This window comes from Oncorhynchus kisutch, unplaced genomic scaffold, assembly GCF_002021735.2.
Source record: "Oncorhynchus kisutch isolate 150728-3 unplaced genomic scaffold, Okis_V2 Okis01b-Okis20b_hom, whole genome shotgun sequence".
NCBI classification, from domain to species: domain Eukaryota; kingdom Metazoa; phylum Chordata; class Actinopteri; order Salmoniformes; family Salmonidae; genus Oncorhynchus; species Oncorhynchus kisutch.
Window position 1 is genome coordinate 4,911,724 of NW_022261978.1, and position 18,662 is coordinate 4,930,385.

Here is an 18,662-nt window from a genome sequence, read left to right on the forward strand (position 1 = left end):
ACCCACCAGCCACCAGCCACCACCCACCAGCCACCACCCACCAGCCACCACCCACCACCCACCAGCCACCACCCACCAGCCACCAGCCACCACCCACCACCCACCACCCACCAGCCACCACCCACCACCCACCAGCCACCAGCCACCACCCACCACCCACCACCCACAACCCACCAGCCACCACCCACCACCCACCACCCACCAGCCACTTGCCCTGTCGCTTAATTAGTTTGAAAACATCCATTGTATCTGCCGCCACCCAACAGAGCATATAGACTTTACCTTAATCACACCCCACGGTTTTATGGTTATGCATTCCTTACATTTCAACGATGATACAGATGTAGGATCGTAATTTGAGCCAGTTTGCTACAGAAGGAAAATAATCCTGATGCAACAGAAAATGTGAATTACTACGTGGATTATAATTAGGGGTTGATACATTTTTTGTAAAATAAAATCAAGTCTGATATTTCTGAGTGGAAATTACAAACTTTAGAAGCCTTCTTAAAACTCTTCTTAAAATACACTGGGAAATGTTCAGCAACAACAGAGTGATCAAATTAAGATTATACTGTAGTTGGGATCTATAGTTGTGATTCAACCTCTTCCACACCTATTGTTAGCCTGAAATCCAGTCAGTTTTGTCTGACATTTCACTCCTTTACTCTGTGTCATTGCCAAACAGTTTATCATGACAAGGAGTGGCAAGGAGTAGAATGAGAGCTGAACAGACTGGGACCCAGACTAAGGTATTGTCCCTGGGAATATTGCACAATGTGACCTGCTTCCCCCCCTCCCAGATAACCAGTGTATAAATGCCTCGTTTACAGGTGGTTCCAGCAGTCAGCATCAACATTTGGTAAGTCAGTACTCCTCTCAGATCACTATTCATACTGTATGGTTAAATAAAGTTATTTTTGGTTTGGTGAAATTAATATATCTGAACTGACTAAGTTTAAAATGTTATAATATCCTCCAGAGAATGTGTGTCCATGCTTAATATCTATTATTATATTAGATGTGTTGTTATAATACCCTCCAGAGAATGTGTGTCCATGCTTAATATCTATTATTATATTAGATGTGTTGTTATAATACCCTCCAGAGAATGTGTGTCCATGCTTAAGAATGTGTGTCTGTGCTTAATATCTATTATTATATTAGATGTGTTGTTATAATACCCTCCAGAGAATGTGTGTCCATGCTTAAGAATGTGTGTCCATGCTGAATATCTATTATTGTATTAGATGTTTTGTAACGTGGTTAATTGCAGTCTTGTGACAGAAAATAAAATGTGTTTTATCACCATAGGATGACCTGTATAGATACAGTCAAATTAAATCAAGTCCAACGTGCATTTAAACGTGACTGACGTTCCAGTGGATGTAAATTGTGGATAAATTGTGGATGAATATAATCAGTGTATTTTCCTTCAGGTTGTGTTCCTCGTTTCTGCCCCTGTAGAAGTAACTAGTGTTGATGAGGATGATCCTGGTGGCTCTGCTGGTGCCTCTACTGGTTCTGTCCAGCGCTGGACGTACCTCAGGTACACACATATATACTATATATTTGATACATCAACAGCTGGACGTACCTCAGGTACACACATATATACTATATATTTGATACATCAACAGCTGGACGTACCTCAGGTACACACATATATACTATATATTTATTACATCAACAGCTGGACATACCTCAGGTACACACAAATATACTATATATTTATTACATCAACAGCTGGACATACCTCAGGTACACACAAATATACTATACAGTACATTCAGAAAGTATTCAGACCCCTTGACTTTTACCACATTTTGTTACAGCCTCATTCTACAATGGATTAAATTCATTTTTTCCTCATCAATCTACACACAATACCCCATAATAACATCACAATACCCCATAATAACATCACAATACCCCATAACCCCATAATGACATCACAATACCCCATAATGACATCACAATACCCCATAATGACATCACAATACCCCATAATAACATCACAATACCCCATAATAACAAAGCGAAAACAGGTTTTTAGAATTTGAATAAAAATATAAATACCTTATTTCCATCAGTATTCAGACCTTTCGCTGTGAGACTCGAAATTGAGCTCAGTTGCATCCTGTTTCCGTTGATCATCCTTGAGATATTTCTACAACTTGAATGGAGTCCACCTGTGGTAAATTCAATTGATTGGACATGATTTCCATTCATATATGGAAGAAGTTTGGAACCACAAGACTCTTCCTAGAGCCGCCTGGCCAAACTGAGCAATCGGAGGAGAAGGGCCTTGGTCAGGGAGGTCACTCTGACATAGCTCCAGAAGGACAACCATCTCTGTACCACTCCACCAATCAGGCCATTATGGTAGAGTGGCCAGACAGAAGCCACTCCTCAGTAAAAGGCACATGACAGCCCACTTGGACTTTGCCAAAAGGCACCTAAATGACTCTCAGACCATGAGAAACAACATTCTCTGGTCTGATGAAACCAAGCTTGAACTCTTTGGCCTGAATGCCAAGCATCATGTCTTGGGAAAACCGGGCACCAAATCCTACGGTGAAGCATGGTGGTGGCAGCATCATGCTGTGGGGAGGTTTTCAGTGGCAGGGACTGGGAGACTAGTCAGGATCGAGGGAAAGATGAACATAGCAAAGTACAGAGAGATCCTTGATGAAAACTTGCTTCAGGGCGCTCAGAACCTCAGACTGGGGCAAAGGTTCACCTTCCAACAGGACGACCCTAAGCACACAGCCAAGACAACGCAGGAGTGGCTTCGGGACTCAGAATGTCCTTGAGGGTAAAAAACGATTTAATCCATTTGACAAATAGGCTGTAAAGTAACAACATGTGGAAAAGGTCAAGGGGTCTGAATACTTTCCAAATGCACTGTATATTTAAAACATGAAATTATTTCAGTTTATTCATAATGAATACTATATATGATAGAAACTATACTGTATAGCATTTGTTCATTTGATATTGGCATTGGCTTATTTTAGTTCTGCCATATCTAATTCTGAACAAAATATTTTTGGTTAGAGTTGACAGTGCAGGGATACATGTATTGTGTGTTAAGTGTTTTTATACAGTATAATACCATATAACCCACCACACAACGGACTTTCTCTGCTCTTTAGTCGGAGAACCTAAAAATGGAGGCATCAAAACAATTCAGGTGTATCATGATACCTCAACCTAAAGAGATGATGAACCCATATATTCTCAAATTCCCACAGGTACGATTGTCACCAGCTGCGATGCGTGTCACGAACAAGCCGTCTGCCGCACCTCCCCCATGGCAGGTGACATCACATGCACCTGTAAGAAGGGCTTCTCCGGAGACGGCCTCATCTGTTTACCTGGCCACACCGCCACCGACCACCATGCCCCTCGTCGTGTCCGTCGCTCCAACACCAACCTTGCCCATGTCCGGTTCAGCTGCGGCTTCAACGAGTGCGCCGACGGGGAGGACTGCATCACGGTCGCCGGCATCCAGCAGTGCTCCAACCCCTGTAAGATCTACACGGTCCTGAACGATGCCTGGCGTTCCACCAACAACCACGTGGGCAACAAGCACTGTGACCGCAACGTCCACTGGGACGGCTATTACCGCATGTTCATCGGCAACCAGAGCGTGTCCATGCCGGACAAGTGTGTGGATTCCTTCAAGTGCGGCACCCAGGCTCCCTTATGGCTGGCGTTTCCTCCCCCCCAGCAGGTGGATGAAATTGTCCAGAGTGCAGTCTGCGCCAGCTTCAATGGGGACTGCTGCTGGGTGCAGTCTCAGCCCATCCACGTCAAGGCATGTCCTGGGAACTACTTTGTGTACAAGTTCGTCATGCCTCCCGGATGCTACTTCGCCTATTGTGCATGTAAGGTTTCGCCTCCTGCTTTGCCAAGTTCTGAGTGGGGTTTGTTGTTGTTGTTCTGCCTTTTGAATTGAAGTTATTGTATTTATTAACTGTTTACTACTTAGTCATTCACCAGCTGGTTATATACACCATGATGTTCTTCTTATGGCCCTAGATATCAACAGTACTCGGCATATTCATCCATTCATTCATATTGATTCTGGTAATACCAGCATACTAGTTCTTTCAAATCATGAATGTTCCCTCATAACTGTGTCTCCTGTTTAACTCCTTGTTCCAGATGTGTCAGCTCTCACCACAACACCAAAACCAGTCACATCTACAGAAATACCAGTAGAGAACAATCGCACCACAACAACAACACAGTCACAGGTTTCCACGACTACGCCAAAAGCAATGTGTGGTACCTGCAGAGAGGGGGAGACCTGCGTGAGCACCGATGGGGTCTCTTGGCGGTGTGAGAGGCCAGGTGAGTTCTCAGAAAACACCTGCTTAAGGACCTATGTACTCTCTTAGAAAAACAGGTGCTATCTAGAACCTAAAAGGGTTCTTCGGCTGTCCCCATAAGAGAACCCTGTGAAGAACCCTTTTTAGGTGCCAGCTACAACCATTTTGGTTTCAGGTAGAACCCTATTGGGTTCCAAGTAGAACCCCTTCCTGGAACCAAAAAGGGTTCTACCTGGATCCAAAAAGGGTTATCCTATGGGGACATTTGAAGAACCCTCTTGGAACCCTTTTTTCGAAGAGTTTATATGAGAATTTGTAATTCCTTCTTTTCATTTTGGGTTCTTGAATAACTTCTCTTCTGTTGTCTTTATTTTCTCATCCCTCTGTCTCTCTCTTCCTCTCTTCCAGATCAGCCTGTTTCTCATCCCTTTGTCTCTCTCTTCCTCTCTTACAGATCAGCCTGTTTCTCATCCCTCTGTCTCTCTCTTCCTCTCTTACAGATCAGCCTGTTTCTCATCCCTTTGTCTCTCTCTTCCTCTCTTCCAGATCAGCCTGTTTCTCATTCCTCTGTCTCTCTCTTTCTCTCTTACAGATCAGCCTGTTTCTCATCCCTCTGTCTCTCTCTTTCTCTCTTACAGATCAGCCTGTTTCTCATCCCTCTGTCTCTCTCTTCCTCTCTTACAGATCAGCCTGTTTCTCATCCCTCTGTCTCGCTCTTCCTCTCTTACAGATCAGCCTGTTTCTCATTCCTCTGTCTCTCTCTTCCTCTCTTACAGATCAGCCTGTTTTGCTGCACCCAGAGGTAGTATGTGGGCGGAACCTGGTACAGGTGGGTCTCAACAGGACTAACCTGGAGGCCGCTGGTCTGGATGCCACCACCGCTAACCTGGCCGACCCCCGGTGTAACGCTCACGAAGAGCGTGGCGGCATGGTATGGTACCAGGTGGAGCGCAAGGAGGGCGCCTGCGGAAACACTCTGGAGGTGAGAACAGACCCCGACCCGTTCACCCAGTTCCTCACCAAAACTATCAGAAGAGAGCACTTGCTGTTAGACATAACCCTTGATACCAGTCTCTTTAGCTAATATTTCACTCCTTGCCAATCCCTGTCATTGCCAAAGACACTGGCCTTCAAATATGAACAGTCCATTTATTGCATGTTTATCACCAGCCAATGTGACCAGTCACACCAGAGAAGCTCTCGCCCTTCAAACTTCCCCGCCAGTTCATTGTGAGCGCTGTAGCTTGAAGCCTATTTTATATCCAGTAAGAAAGAGCAAGGTACTTTTTTGGGGGGGGGCTAAAAGTAGGTGACAGAAATACTGTAGTTTGCTACTTCTGGGACATGCTTGGGCCAGGCTACTGGTTGAGCGGAATACAGAGAGGTTGGAAGAGAGAGAGGCCAGCGGAGATGCATGAATTGCGCAAGAATGGAACAGTGAAAACAGATGGTTTATTTTTGTTACATTTTAACACGGAAGACATATTGAGATCTAGGTCTCTTATTCAAATGCTGTGTAACACAACATAAATATACATACATATACACCACCGTTCAAAAGTTTGGGGTCACTTTGAAATGTCCTCGTTTTTTTAAAGAAATTCATTAAAATAACATCAAACTGAACAGAAATACAGTACAGACATTGCTAATGTTATAAATTACTATTAAAGTTGGAAACGGCAGATTTTTAATGGAATATCTACAGAGGCGTACAGAGGCCCATTATCAGCAACCATCACTCCTGTGTTCCAATAGCACGTTGTGTTAGCTAATCCAAGTTGATCATTTTAAAAGGCTAATTGACCATTAGAAAACCCTTTTGCAATTACGTTAGCACAACTGAAAACTGTTGTTCCGATTAAAGAAGAAATAAAACTGGCCTTCTTTAGACTAGTTGAGTATCTGGAGCATCAGCATTTGTGGGTTTGATTACAGGTTCAAAATGGCCAGAAAGAAAGACATTTCTTCTGAAACTCGCCAGTCTATTCTTGTTCTGAGAAATGAAGGCTATTCCTTGTGAAAATTTGCAAAGAAACTGAAGACCTCGTACAACGCTGTGTACTAGTCCCTTCACAGGACAGTGCAAACTGGCTCTAACCAGAATAGAAAGAGGAGTGGGAGGCCCCGGTGCACAACTGAGCAAGAGGACAAGTACATTAGACTGTCTAGTTTGAGAAACAGTCCTAAACTGGCAGTTTCATTAAATAGTACCTGTAAAACACCAGTCTCAACGTCAACAGTGAAGAGGTGACTTCGGGATGCTGGCCTTCTAGGCAGAGTTGAAAAGAAAAAGCCATATCTCAGACTGGCCATTGAAAAAGAAAAGATTAAGATGGACAAATAATATAATAAACAATTAGAAACATATACACAAATAAACATTATTTCAGCATTATGCTATAATGAAGCCAATATATGTTTTTAGGAAAGGAGAAATTTCATTTGAGGGTGTCTGAGGTGCGGTGGTGGATTTGATTGATGGTTCCTTATAGGATGTACAGTGCCTTCAGAAAGTATTCAGACCTCTTGACTTATTCCACATTTTGTTGTGTTACAGCCTGAATTCAACAGATTATATATTTTTAATTCGCACCCATCTACACACAATACTCCATAATGACAAAGTGAAAACATGTTTTTAGAAATGTTTGCAAATGTATTGAAAATGATATACAGAAAAAACGAATTTCCATAAGTATTTACACCGCTGAGTCAATACTTTGTAGAAGCACCGTTGGTAGCAATTACAGCTGTAAGTCCACGTTGGACTAGTAACCGAAAGGTTGCTGGATCGAATCCCCGAGCTGACAAGGTAAAAATCTGTCATTCTGCCCCGAACAAGGCAGTTAACTCACTGTTCCCCGGTAGGCCGTCTTTGTTAATAAGAATTTGTTCTTAAACTGACTTGCCTAGTTAAATAAAGGTCAAGTAAAATTAATTAAATATCTTAGAGCTGTGCAACCAGGAATACCACTTCCCTACAGTACGACCAGGAATACCACTTCCCTACAGTACGACCAGGAATACCACTTCCCTACAGTGCGACCAGGAATACCACTTCCCTACAGTACGACCAGGAATACCACTTCCCTACAGTAAGACCAGGAATACCACTTCCCTACAGTACGACCAGGAATACCACTTCCCTACAGTACGACCAGGAATACCACTTCCCTACAGTACGACCAGGAATACCACTTCCCTACAGTACGACCAGGAATACCACTTCCCTACAGTAAGACCAGGAATACCACTTCCCTACAGTAAGACCAGGAATACCACTTCCCTACAGTACGACCAGGAATACCACTTCCCTACAGTACGACCAGGAATACCACTTCCCTACAGTGCAACCAGGAATACCACTTCCCTACAGTACGACCAGGAATACCACTTCCCTACAGTACGACCAGGAATACCACTTCCCTACAGTACAACCAGGAATACCACTTCCCTACAGTACGACCAGGAATACCACTTCCCTACAGTACGACCAGGAATACCACTTCCCTACAGTGCAACCAGGAATACCACTTCCCTACAGTAAGACCAGGAATACCACTTCCCTACAGTACGACCAGGAATACCACTTCCCTACAGTACGACCAGGAATACCACTTCCCTACAGTAAGACCAGGAATACCACTTCCCTACAGTAAGACCAGGAATACCACTTCCCTACAGTACGACCAGGAATACCACTTCCCAACAGTACAACCAGGAATACCACTTCCTTACAGTACGACCAGGAATACCACTTCCTTACAGTACGACCAGGAATACCACTTCCCTACAGTACGACCAGGAATACCACTTCCCTACAGTACGACCAGGAATACCACTTCCCTACAGTAAGACCAGGAATACCACTTCCCTACAGTGCAACCAGGAATACCACTTCCCTACAGTACGACCAGGAATACCACTTCCCTACAGTACGACCAGGAATACCACTTCTCTACAGTACGACCAGGAATACCACTTCCTTACAGTACGACCAGGAATACCACTTCCCTACAGTACGACCAGGAATACCACTTCCCTACAGTACGACCAGGAATACCACTTCCCTACAGTACGACCAGGAATACCACTTCCCTACAGTACGACCAGGAATACCACTTCCCTACAGTACGACCAGGAATACCACTTCCCTACAGTACGACCAGGAATACCACTTCCCTACAGTACGACCAGGAATACCACTTCCCTACAGTACGACCAGGAATACCACTTCCCTACAGTACGACCAGGAATACCACTTCCTTACAGTGCAAGCAGGAATACCACTTCCCTACAGTACGACCAGGAATACCACTTCCCTACAGTACGGCCAGGAATACCACTTTCCTGAAGCGGACCTCCACCCTGGACATGGGACCTTATCCCAGAGCCAAAACAACGGCCAAAAGATCATCAAGGACAACAACCACCCGAGCAACTGCCTGTTCACCCGGTTATCATCCAGAAGGCGAGGTCACTACAGGTGCATCAACGCTGGGACCGAGAGACTGAAAAACAGCTTCTATCTCAAGGCCATTAGACTGTTAAACAGCCACCACTAACATTAGGTGGCTGCTGCCAACATACTGACTCAAATCTCCGGCCACTTTAATAATGAGATGTAATAAGGTTTCACTAGTCACTTTAAATAATGGCAATTTATATAATGTTTCCATACCCTACATTACTCATCTCATATGTATATACTGTACTCTATACCGTCTACTGCATCTTCCCTATGCCGTTCGCTCATCGCTCATCCATATATTCATGTGTATTAATTCTTATTCACTCCTTTACATTTGTGCATATAAGGCTGTGCATATAAGGCTGTGCATATAAGGCTGTGCATATAAGGCTGTGCATATAAGGCTGTGCATATAAGGCAGTCGCTGTGAATTTGTTAGATTACTTGTTAGATATTGTTACATTGTCGGAACTAGAAGCACAAGCATGTCGCTACACTCGCATTAACATCTGCTAACCATGTGTATGTGTCCCACTACATCTGCTAACCATGTGTATGTGTCCCACTACATCTGCTAACCATGTGTATGTGTCCCACTACATCTGCTAACCATGTGTATGTGTCCCACTACATCTGCTAACCATGTGTATGTGTCCCACTACATCTGCTAACCATGTGTATGTGTCCCACTACATCTGCTAACCATGTGTATGTGTCCCACTACATCTGCTAACCATGTGTGTGTGTCCCACTACATCTGCTAACCATGTGTATGTGACCAATAACATCTGCTAACCATGTGTATGTGTCCCACTACATCTGCTAACCATGTGTATGTGTCCCACTACATCTGCTAACCATGTGTATGTGACCAATAACATCTGCTAACCATGTGTATGTGTCCCACTACACCTGCTAACCATGTGTATGTGTCCCACTACACCTACTAACCATGTGTATGTGTCCCACTACATCTGCTAACCATGTGTATGTGTCCCACTACATCTGCTAACCATGTGTAGGTGTCCCACTACATCTGCTAACCATGTGTATGTGTCCCACTACATCTGCTAACCATGTGTATGTGTCCCACTACATCTGCTAACCATGTGTGTGTGTCCCACTACATCTGCTAACCATGTGTATGTGACCAATAACATCTGCTAACCATGTGTATGTGTCCCACTACATCTGCTAACCATGTGTATGTGTCCCACTACATCTGCTAACCATGTGTATGTGACCAATAACATCTGCTAACCATGTGTATGTGTCCCACTACACCTGCTAACCATGTGTATGTGTCCCACTACACCTGCTAACCATGTGTATGTGTCCCACTACATCTGCTAACCATGTGTATGTGTCCCACTACATCTGCTAACCATGTGTAGGTGTCCCACTACATCTGCTAACCATGTGTATGTGTCCCACTACATCTGCTAACCATGTGTATGTGTCCCACTACATCTGCTAACCATGTGTATGTGTCCCACTACATCTGCTAACCATGTGTATGTGTCCCACTACATCTGCTAACCATGTGTATGTGACCAATAACATCTGCTAACCATGTGTATGTGACCAATAACATCTGCTAACCATGTGTATGTGTCCCACTACACCTGCTAACCATGTGTATGTGTCCCACTACATCTGCTAACCATGTGTATGTGTCCCACTACACCTGCTAACCATGTGTATGTGTCCCACTACATCTGCTAACCATGTGTATGTGTCCCACTACACCTGCTAACCATGTGTATGTGTCCCACTACATCTGCTAACCATGTGTATGTGTCCCACTACATCTGCTAACCATGTGTATGTGTCCCACTACATCTGCTAACCATGTGTATGTGTCCCACTACATCTGCTAACCATGTGTATGTGTCCCACTACATCTGCTAACCATGTGTATGTGACCAATAACATCTGATTTGGTATCATCTCATAGAACAAAATGTGTAAGATCTCCTAAGCCTGTGTCGACCTCAGACCTTATTTTCAGTGTTTATTCCAAAACCGTCGTCTTTCCACATACATGTTTCCCCATAGGGAAGGCTGAATGAACCAGAGGTAAGTCATTTCCAGGTTTTAGGACGACAAGCTTGGGAGCTCCACTGACGTGAATGGAGACCTTTCTATTCATTCTTATTTCTATGATAGACACTGCCTTCTCACAAGGTAATTACAGCAGCAGGTCGTAACGGCTGTTTGTTGTTGCTCATAAGATTCTTATTCTATATTGTGCCAGATTTGCACTCACCTCATGTTCCGTGACGTTGTCATGGAAAATATTAATGTTTTTTCCAACTACCAATCAGCAACTGCGCCGTAAATACGACAGGACACTGAGCATTGAGATTTCCGAAAGCCAGTCTCTTTGGCAATGACAAGGAGTGGCAACAAATGGAATCTTAGATAAAGAGACATGTTGCCATCAACAGAAAATGATGAACAGATGAACTGAAATAGTCCAAGAATTATATTATTGTGAGAACTGGTAAGAGGTCCTCTCCTGGCTTCTAATCTTCTTCCCTTTTCCCCCTTTCACCAGACTAACGGAACGGACGCCATCTTTTCCAACAGTTTATTCATCTACCACGTTCACGACGTGTCCTTCAGCCGACCCGTGAGCGTGCCTTTCTCCTGTGCCTACCCTCTGGAATCAGAGACCAGCCTGGATGTGGCCATCAAACCCTACCTGTCGTAAGTGGAGACGTTACAGTAAACACTGTAAAACACGGACCATGTAACACAACAGGGGTGCATCTTTGACCAGTTTTATCATTGGAATGTGATACAATACGAGGCAGCGGTGTACTTTAGGACCATGCGGACGCCTCCGAGTGGTTGGGTAGGCTGTTTATCTGACTGGATTTAAAAACAATAATAACTATGTCCCCCTAACTTCTAAAACCAAAGTTGCGCCCCTGTAACACAATGCAGACTAACACATGTCAAGCTGTCAGTATTCTGTAACACAATGCAGACTAACACATGTCAAGCTGTCAGTATTCTGTACAATGCAGGCTAACACATGTCAAGCTGTCAGTATTCTGTACAATGCAGACTAACACATGTCAAGCTGTCAGTATTCTGTACAATGCAGACTAACACATGTCAAGCTGTCAGTATTCTGTAACACAATGCAGGCTAACACATGTCAAGCTGTCAGTATTCTGCACAATGCAGGCTAACACATGTCAAGCTGTCAGTATTCTGTAACACAATGCAGACTAACACATGTCAAGCTGTCAGTATTCTGTAACACAATGCAGGCTAACACATGTCAAGCTGTCAGTATTCTGTAACACAATGCAGGCTAACACATGTCAAGCTGTCAGTATTCTGTTAATGCGTAGACAGTTTATACTCCAAACCTGTGGTTCTTGATGATCCTTTAGGTAACTAGTTAAGAGTTTATCTCCTCCTCTGTTGTCACGCCCTGACCATAGAGAGCCCTCTAGGTTCTCTATGGTGTAATGGGCCAGGGTGCGTGACTAGGGGGGTTTCTAGGTATTATATTTCTATGTTGGTGTGTGTATGGTTCCCAATTGGAGGCAGCTGACAATCGTTACCTCTAATTGGGGATCATACTTAGTGTGTCCTTTTTCCCACCTGCGATGGGGGATATTGTTTTGTATGAGCGCTACATAGTTCATGGTCATTATCTCGTTGTTGTTTTGGAAGTTTCACTATCGTTAAAATGTGGAACTCTACTCAGGCTGCGCCTTGGTCCAATTATTCATACGACGGCCGTGACAGAACATCCCTCCTAGTCAGTACCAAGCAGCGTGCCCAGGAGGTGAAGGAGAGTTGGTTATAGGAAGAGATACTAGGTGGATGCGAGACGACGTCAGGGTCCGCGGCCTCAAACAGCTCAAGGGCAACCCAAAGTTTTTTTTGGGGGGGGGGCACAAGGGGCGGTCGGCAGAGCCGAGGAGAGCGACTGAGACCATCTGGGAGTCGATGGAGCAGTTTGAGGGATATTGGAGAGAGATGTTGGCCAGGAGTATGCTGCAGCACAGGCGTTTTGAGGAGCGTGTCATCAGTCTGGTGCAACCTGTGCCGGCTCCATGCACCTGGCCTCCAGTGCACCTTCTCAGCCTGGTAGGTCCTGTGCCGGCTCCATGCACCTGGCCTCCAGTGCACCTTCTCAGCCTGGTAGGTCCTGTGCCGACTCCATGCACCTGGCCTCCAGTGCACCTTCTCAGCCTGGTAGGTCCTGTGCCGGCTCCATGCACCTGGCCTCCAGTGCACCTTCTCAGCCTGGTAGGTCCTGTGCCGGCTCCATGCACCTGGCCTCCAGTGCACCTTCTTAGCCTGGTAGGTCCTGTGCCGACTCCATGCACCTGGCCTCCAGTGCACCTTCTCAGCCTGGTAGGTCCTGTGCCGGCTCCATGCACCTGGCCTCCAGTGCACCTTCTCAGCCTGGTAGGTCCTGTGCCGGCTCCATGCACCTGGCCTCCAGTGCACCTTCTCAGCCTGGTAGGTCCTGTGCCGGCTCCATGCACCTGGCCTCCAGTGCACCTTCTTAGCCTGGTAGGTCCTGTGCCGACTCCATGCACCTGGCCTCCAGTGCACCTTCTCAGCCTGGTAGGTCCTGTGCCGGCTCCATGCACCTGGCCTCCAGTGCACCTTCTCAGCCTGGTAGGTCCTGTGCCGGCTCCATGCACCTGGCCTCCAGTGCACCTTCTCAGCCTGGTAGGTCCTGTGCCGGCTCCATGCACCTGGCCTCCAGTGCACCTTCTCAGCCTGGTAGGTCCTGTGCCGGCTCCATGCACCTGGCCTCCAGTGCACCTTCTCAGCCTGGTAGGTCCTGTGCCGGCTCCATGCAACTGGCCTCCAGTGCACCTTCTCAGCCTGGTACGTCCTGTGCCGGCTCCCCGTACTCGTACACCAGGTCTACAGCCCGGAACCCCCAGCGACGTTCCACGGCCCGGGGCTTCCTGCGATGGTGCCATGGCCGGAGCCTTCCTCTGCGCCGGTGCCCAGTCCGGGCACAGCGTTCAGCCCCGCTCCATGTCCGGATCCGCGGTCTGAGCTACGTCCCGCACCGAAGGCGCCACCAATGCTAGCTGCCCACCCTAACCCTCCCCATCTAGTTTCAGGTTTTGCGGTCAGAGTCCACACCTTTGGGGGGGGGGTACTGTCACACCCTGACCATAGAGAGCCCTCAGGGTTCTCTATGGTGTAATAGGTCAGGTTGTGACTACGGGGGTTTCTAGGTATTATATTTCTATGTTGGTGTGTGTATGGTTCCCAATTGGAGGCAGCTGATAATCGTTACCTCTAATTGGGGATCATACTTAGTGTGTCCTTTTTCCCACCTGCCATGGGGGATATTGTTTTGTAGGAGTGCCTATGTGCCCTACATATTTCACGATCGTTATATCTTTGTTTTGGAAGTTTCATTATCATTAAAATGTGGAACTCTACTCACGCTGCGCCTTGGTCCAATTATTCATACGACGGTCGTGACATCTGTCCACTCACTCATCACAGTACTGGTTGTTCTGGTTGTTCCACCAAGATATGTAGCTGAAGCTGGCTGTGTAACAGTGCTAAAACTATAATAATACAGATCATTTCTTATCTTATCTAACTGATGGGTTCTGACTCCTAAACCTCAAATATGGAATACCATAGTCAGGTTTCTACACCAGATGTTAATGGTTATCTGGAGGAGGAATGTTTGTGGTGGAGGCAGTTAAGCTTGGAATGTTTTGAGTAAAGGAAAGGCAATCACATGGTTGCAGGAACTGATAAGGATGGAGAGATGTGGGTTAGTGAGGAATGGAGGTCAGGTCACATTAGGAGAAGGAACAGTTTATTGCCTGCATCACTTAACTTCCTGCCCAGCAATAAACATGTCATGTTTAGAGGGAAGGAGGATGCTCCATCCACATTGGGGTCTATATATACTACCACTGGTGGAAACATGTCGTTGCCTTATGCTGCTGTTTGACCCAGTGGGTGAATTAACTTGGTTTCAGCTTTACTAAACGTCTGAGTTTTCTACTCTGTTTATTTGGAATCTAACAAAACCAAATCTCCTATTGGCCCATTTGACAGGCTGAAGGGTTCCAAAGTCGGTATGGGCTCCAGAGTGGGCTCCAACATGACTCTGTACCACAGCGACGACTTCACAAAGGCTTACCCAGCGGGTGGAGTCACCTTGCCGGTGGGTTCAGTGCTGCACGTGGGCGTGTCCGTAGAGGAGTCCGAGACGGAGCGTTTCGTGGTCGTTCTGGAGGACTGCTATGCCACGCAATCCCCCGATCCTAAAGACATCATGCGATACTACATCATTCAGAAAAAGTATGTGTGCAGGTGTCTTGGTTTATACTCAAGGAACATATGGAGGAGGTTTTCCCAGACACAGATTAAGTCTGGTCCTGGACTAACACTTTACAGGGAGCTTCTCCATTGCTTTTTACTCCAGGATCAGGCTTATTCTGTGTCTGGGAACCGAACCCCAATGTTTGTGTATTTTCTGTTGCGTTATCTAACCTAAACCCATGACCCTCCCTGTTGCCTAGATGTCCGACTGAATTCCGTCAGGTGAGGGTGGAGGAGAGCGGCTCGTCTCTCAGGGCTCGCTTCTCTGCTCTGCTGTTCCTGTACCAGGGGGACTACCGGGACGTCTTCCTGCACTGCAGACTCAGCCTGTGTGACCAGAGGAGCTCCTCCTGCACTCCAGTGAGTCCTGCATCTTTCCCGCTGACTCATCCACTCTGTCTGGTCTCTCTCTGGTCTCACTCAGTCTGTGGTCTCTCTCTGGTCTCACTCAGTTTGTGTGTGGTGGTTTCTGACTCTCTCTGGTCTCTCTGTCTCAGTATCTGGTCTCTCTGACTCCTTCTCATCTCCCTGTCTCAGTGTCTGGTCTCTCTGACTCTCTCTGGTCTCCCTGTCTCAGTATCTGGTCTCTCTGACTCCTTCTCGTCTCTCTGTCTCAGTGTCTGGTCTCTCTGACTCTCTCTGGTCTCCCTGTCTATGTATCTGGTCTCTCTGACTCCTTCTCATCTCTCTGTCTCAGTGTCTGGTCTCTCTGACTATCTCTGTCTTAGTGTCTGGTCTCTCTGACTCCTTCTCGTCTCTCTGTCTCAGTGTCTGGTCTCTCTGACTCTCTCTGTCTCAGTGTCTGGTCTCTCTGACTCCGTCCCGTCTCTCTGTCTCAGTGTCTGGTCTCTCTGACTCCTTCTCGTCTCTCTGTCTCAGTGTCTGGTCTCTCTGACTCTCTCTGGCCCCCCTTCTCAGTGTCTGGTCTCTCTGACTCCTTCTCATCTCTCTGTCTCAGTGTCTGGTCTCTCTGACTCTCTCTGTCTCAGTGTCTGGTCTCTCTGACTGCTTCTCGTCGCTCTGTCTCAGTGTCTGGTCTCTCTGACTCCTTCTCGTCGCTCTGTCTCAGTGTCTGGTCTCTCTGACTCCTTCCCGTCTCTCTGTCTCAGTGTCTGGTCTCTCTGACTCCTTCCCTTCTTTCTGTCTCAGTATCTGATCTCTCTGACTCCTTCTCGTCTCTCTCCTCAGGTGTGCGCCAAAAGGAAATACCGCTCTGTCACCCCCTCTGTCCCCCTCGAACCCGTCACCATCGGACCAATCACCTGTGAGTATGACATCATAAGTTAGCAATCAAAACCAATAATAGATGTCAATCAAACAAATGATGTTGATGTCAGTGATGGACACTCAGGTAACTATGTAACTAAATAACAGTGTATTTGTTTTTGACTTTCAGGGTCCCAAAATGAAGATTGAACTTGTCCTGCTTCCTGTATCCTAAACAATGAATCCAGTTATCTAAATAATTTATGTAAAGTTCATAAACCTATCTCACCTATACATCATTTATGTCCTAAACCAAGCCATTTAATATCTTACATACATCCAGTTATAAATAATGATATTTTAAGGATATTTTTGTATTTCTAGAATGATTAGTAAAATATTTATATTTGAACCAACACAAATTAATTGTTGAACCTTTAACTAAGGCTTGAGTCCAGAAAGTGTATGTGCTGGCCACTAATGTTTGTAACGTGAAAATACATGGACATCTAGTTGAGATTATATCAACACAAACATCTCCCTTTTCTAGTTTAAACTGCAGCTATAATATCATTTCATCCTATTGCTCTAAAATGCTTTGTATGTTCAGTAATTTAATAGTGTTAATAAAATATAAATGATAAATATATGTATAAATGTATTAATGTGTGAATAATGTACTGGGCATGTAGTGTACTATTGCTATAGCTTAGTTCTTTCTCTGTGGGATCAGTCAAGACAATGATGAACCAGTAGGTGTCAGTATTACCCCAGAAACACTGGTAGAAGTCTGCATCATCGCAACACAACAGCAGACTTACAAAGAGGAAATTCCAATGAATTAAGCAATGAATTAATTAAAAGGAAAATCTCTTTTCATAATTTTCATTATTGACAGCACATTGTCTTTATGTGAAAACGGAGCATTTCTTTAAGTTGTAGAAACAAATATAAAGTTAAAAAGTTATACCCGATGACATCATCAAAAGTTAAAACGTGTTAAAAACATTGACTGTGTTCCAAAATGCACGTTATGCTCCTGTTCTTTCAATGGTGATCTTCCAAAATGCACATTATGCTCCTGTTCTTTCAATGGTGATATTCCAAAATGCACGTTATGCTCCTGTTCTTTCAATGGTGATCTTCCAAAATGCACGTTATGCTCCTGTTCTTTCAATGGTGATCTTCCAAAATGCACATTATGCTCCTGTTCTTTCAATGGTGATCTTCCAAAATGCACGTTATGCTCCTGTTCTTTCAATGGTGATCTTCCAAAATGCACATTATGCTCCTGTTCTTTCAATGGTGATCTTCCAAAATGTGTTATGCTCCTGTTCTTTCAATGGTGATCTTCCAAAATGTGTTATGCTCCTGTTCTTTCAATGGTGATCTTCCAAAATGTGTTATGCTCCTGTTCTTTCAATGGTGATCTTCCAAGAACACTTGTGTTATGCTCCTGTTCTTTCAATGGTGATCTTCCAAGAACACTTGTGTTATGCTCCTGTTCTTTCAATGGTGTTCTTCCAAGAACACTTGTGTTATGCTCCTGTTCTTTCAATGGTGATCTTCCAAGAACACTTGTGTTATGCTCCTGTTCTTTCAATGATGTAGCTACTCCTCTAGTAGAATGGTAACAGCCAACAGGAAAAGCACCTTTATGGATAGGTGCTTCAAAGTCGTGGACTCTAGGGGCTCGAGGGCGGCTTAGCAAGCGCAGACAGCACCACGTCAACGTTCCAGTTTGGCACTGAGCGGGCCATTCCTGGACACAGACGTTGAACTCCCTTCATAAAGAGAGCAACGGATGGGTCCCTCGTGGCCGTTGTCATGGCAGCTAAGTACACTCTCAATGTGGATGCCACTCGGTCCGCATCAAGCAGTGAAAACAGTAAAACCGTTTGCACATATGTCTCTCAAACCAGGTACAGAATATTACCCAAAACATTTGTTTTGACGCATTGGTGGAAGCAACCATGTCGCTCCGCAACGTGTTCACCACCTTGTCCTGCTGGCCTAGACTGGTCCACTAACACCTTCAGAGGCCTGAAGCTGGAGGCGGCGCGGGTCCAGATGCCACAGTGTCCCCCTAGTCTGAAGAGGAGGTCGGGCCTCAGGGGCAGGAAATGCTGTCCTACCAGGTAGGGCTGGACCTGGTGAAGAGCTAGATGAACCACTCTGAGCTCCAGCACACTGTTGTGTTGACCAGTCCATGGGGGGATCCAGCGGCTGCATCTGGACATGGAACCTCAACCCGTCAGAGAGGCTTCAGTGTACAACAACTCTCTGCAGTGGAC

The 18,662-nt window shown here is 45.5% G+C and overlaps 1 protein-coding gene across 1 annotated transcript; it reads left to right on the forward strand.

Moving 5' to 3' along the window:
- The first annotated feature begins 1,419 nt into the window (after positions 1-1,419).
- LOC116359027 (pancreatic secretory granule membrane major glycoprotein GP2-like) lies at positions 1,420-17,017 on the forward strand. The gene is made up of 9 exons (XM_031811669.1): positions 1,420-1,549; positions 3,258-3,893; positions 4,174-4,362; positions 5,117-5,322; positions 11,375-11,526; positions 14,896-15,141; positions 15,363-15,522; positions 16,351-16,426; positions 16,559-17,017. Exons 1-9 carry the CDS (start codon positions 1,483-1,485, stop codon positions 16,576-16,578), a joined length of 1,752 nt encoding a protein of 583 aa, XP_031667529.1. The 5' UTR covers positions 1,420-1,482; the 3' UTR covers positions 16,579-17,017.
- The last annotated feature ends 1,645 nt before the right edge of the window (positions 17,018-18,662 follow it).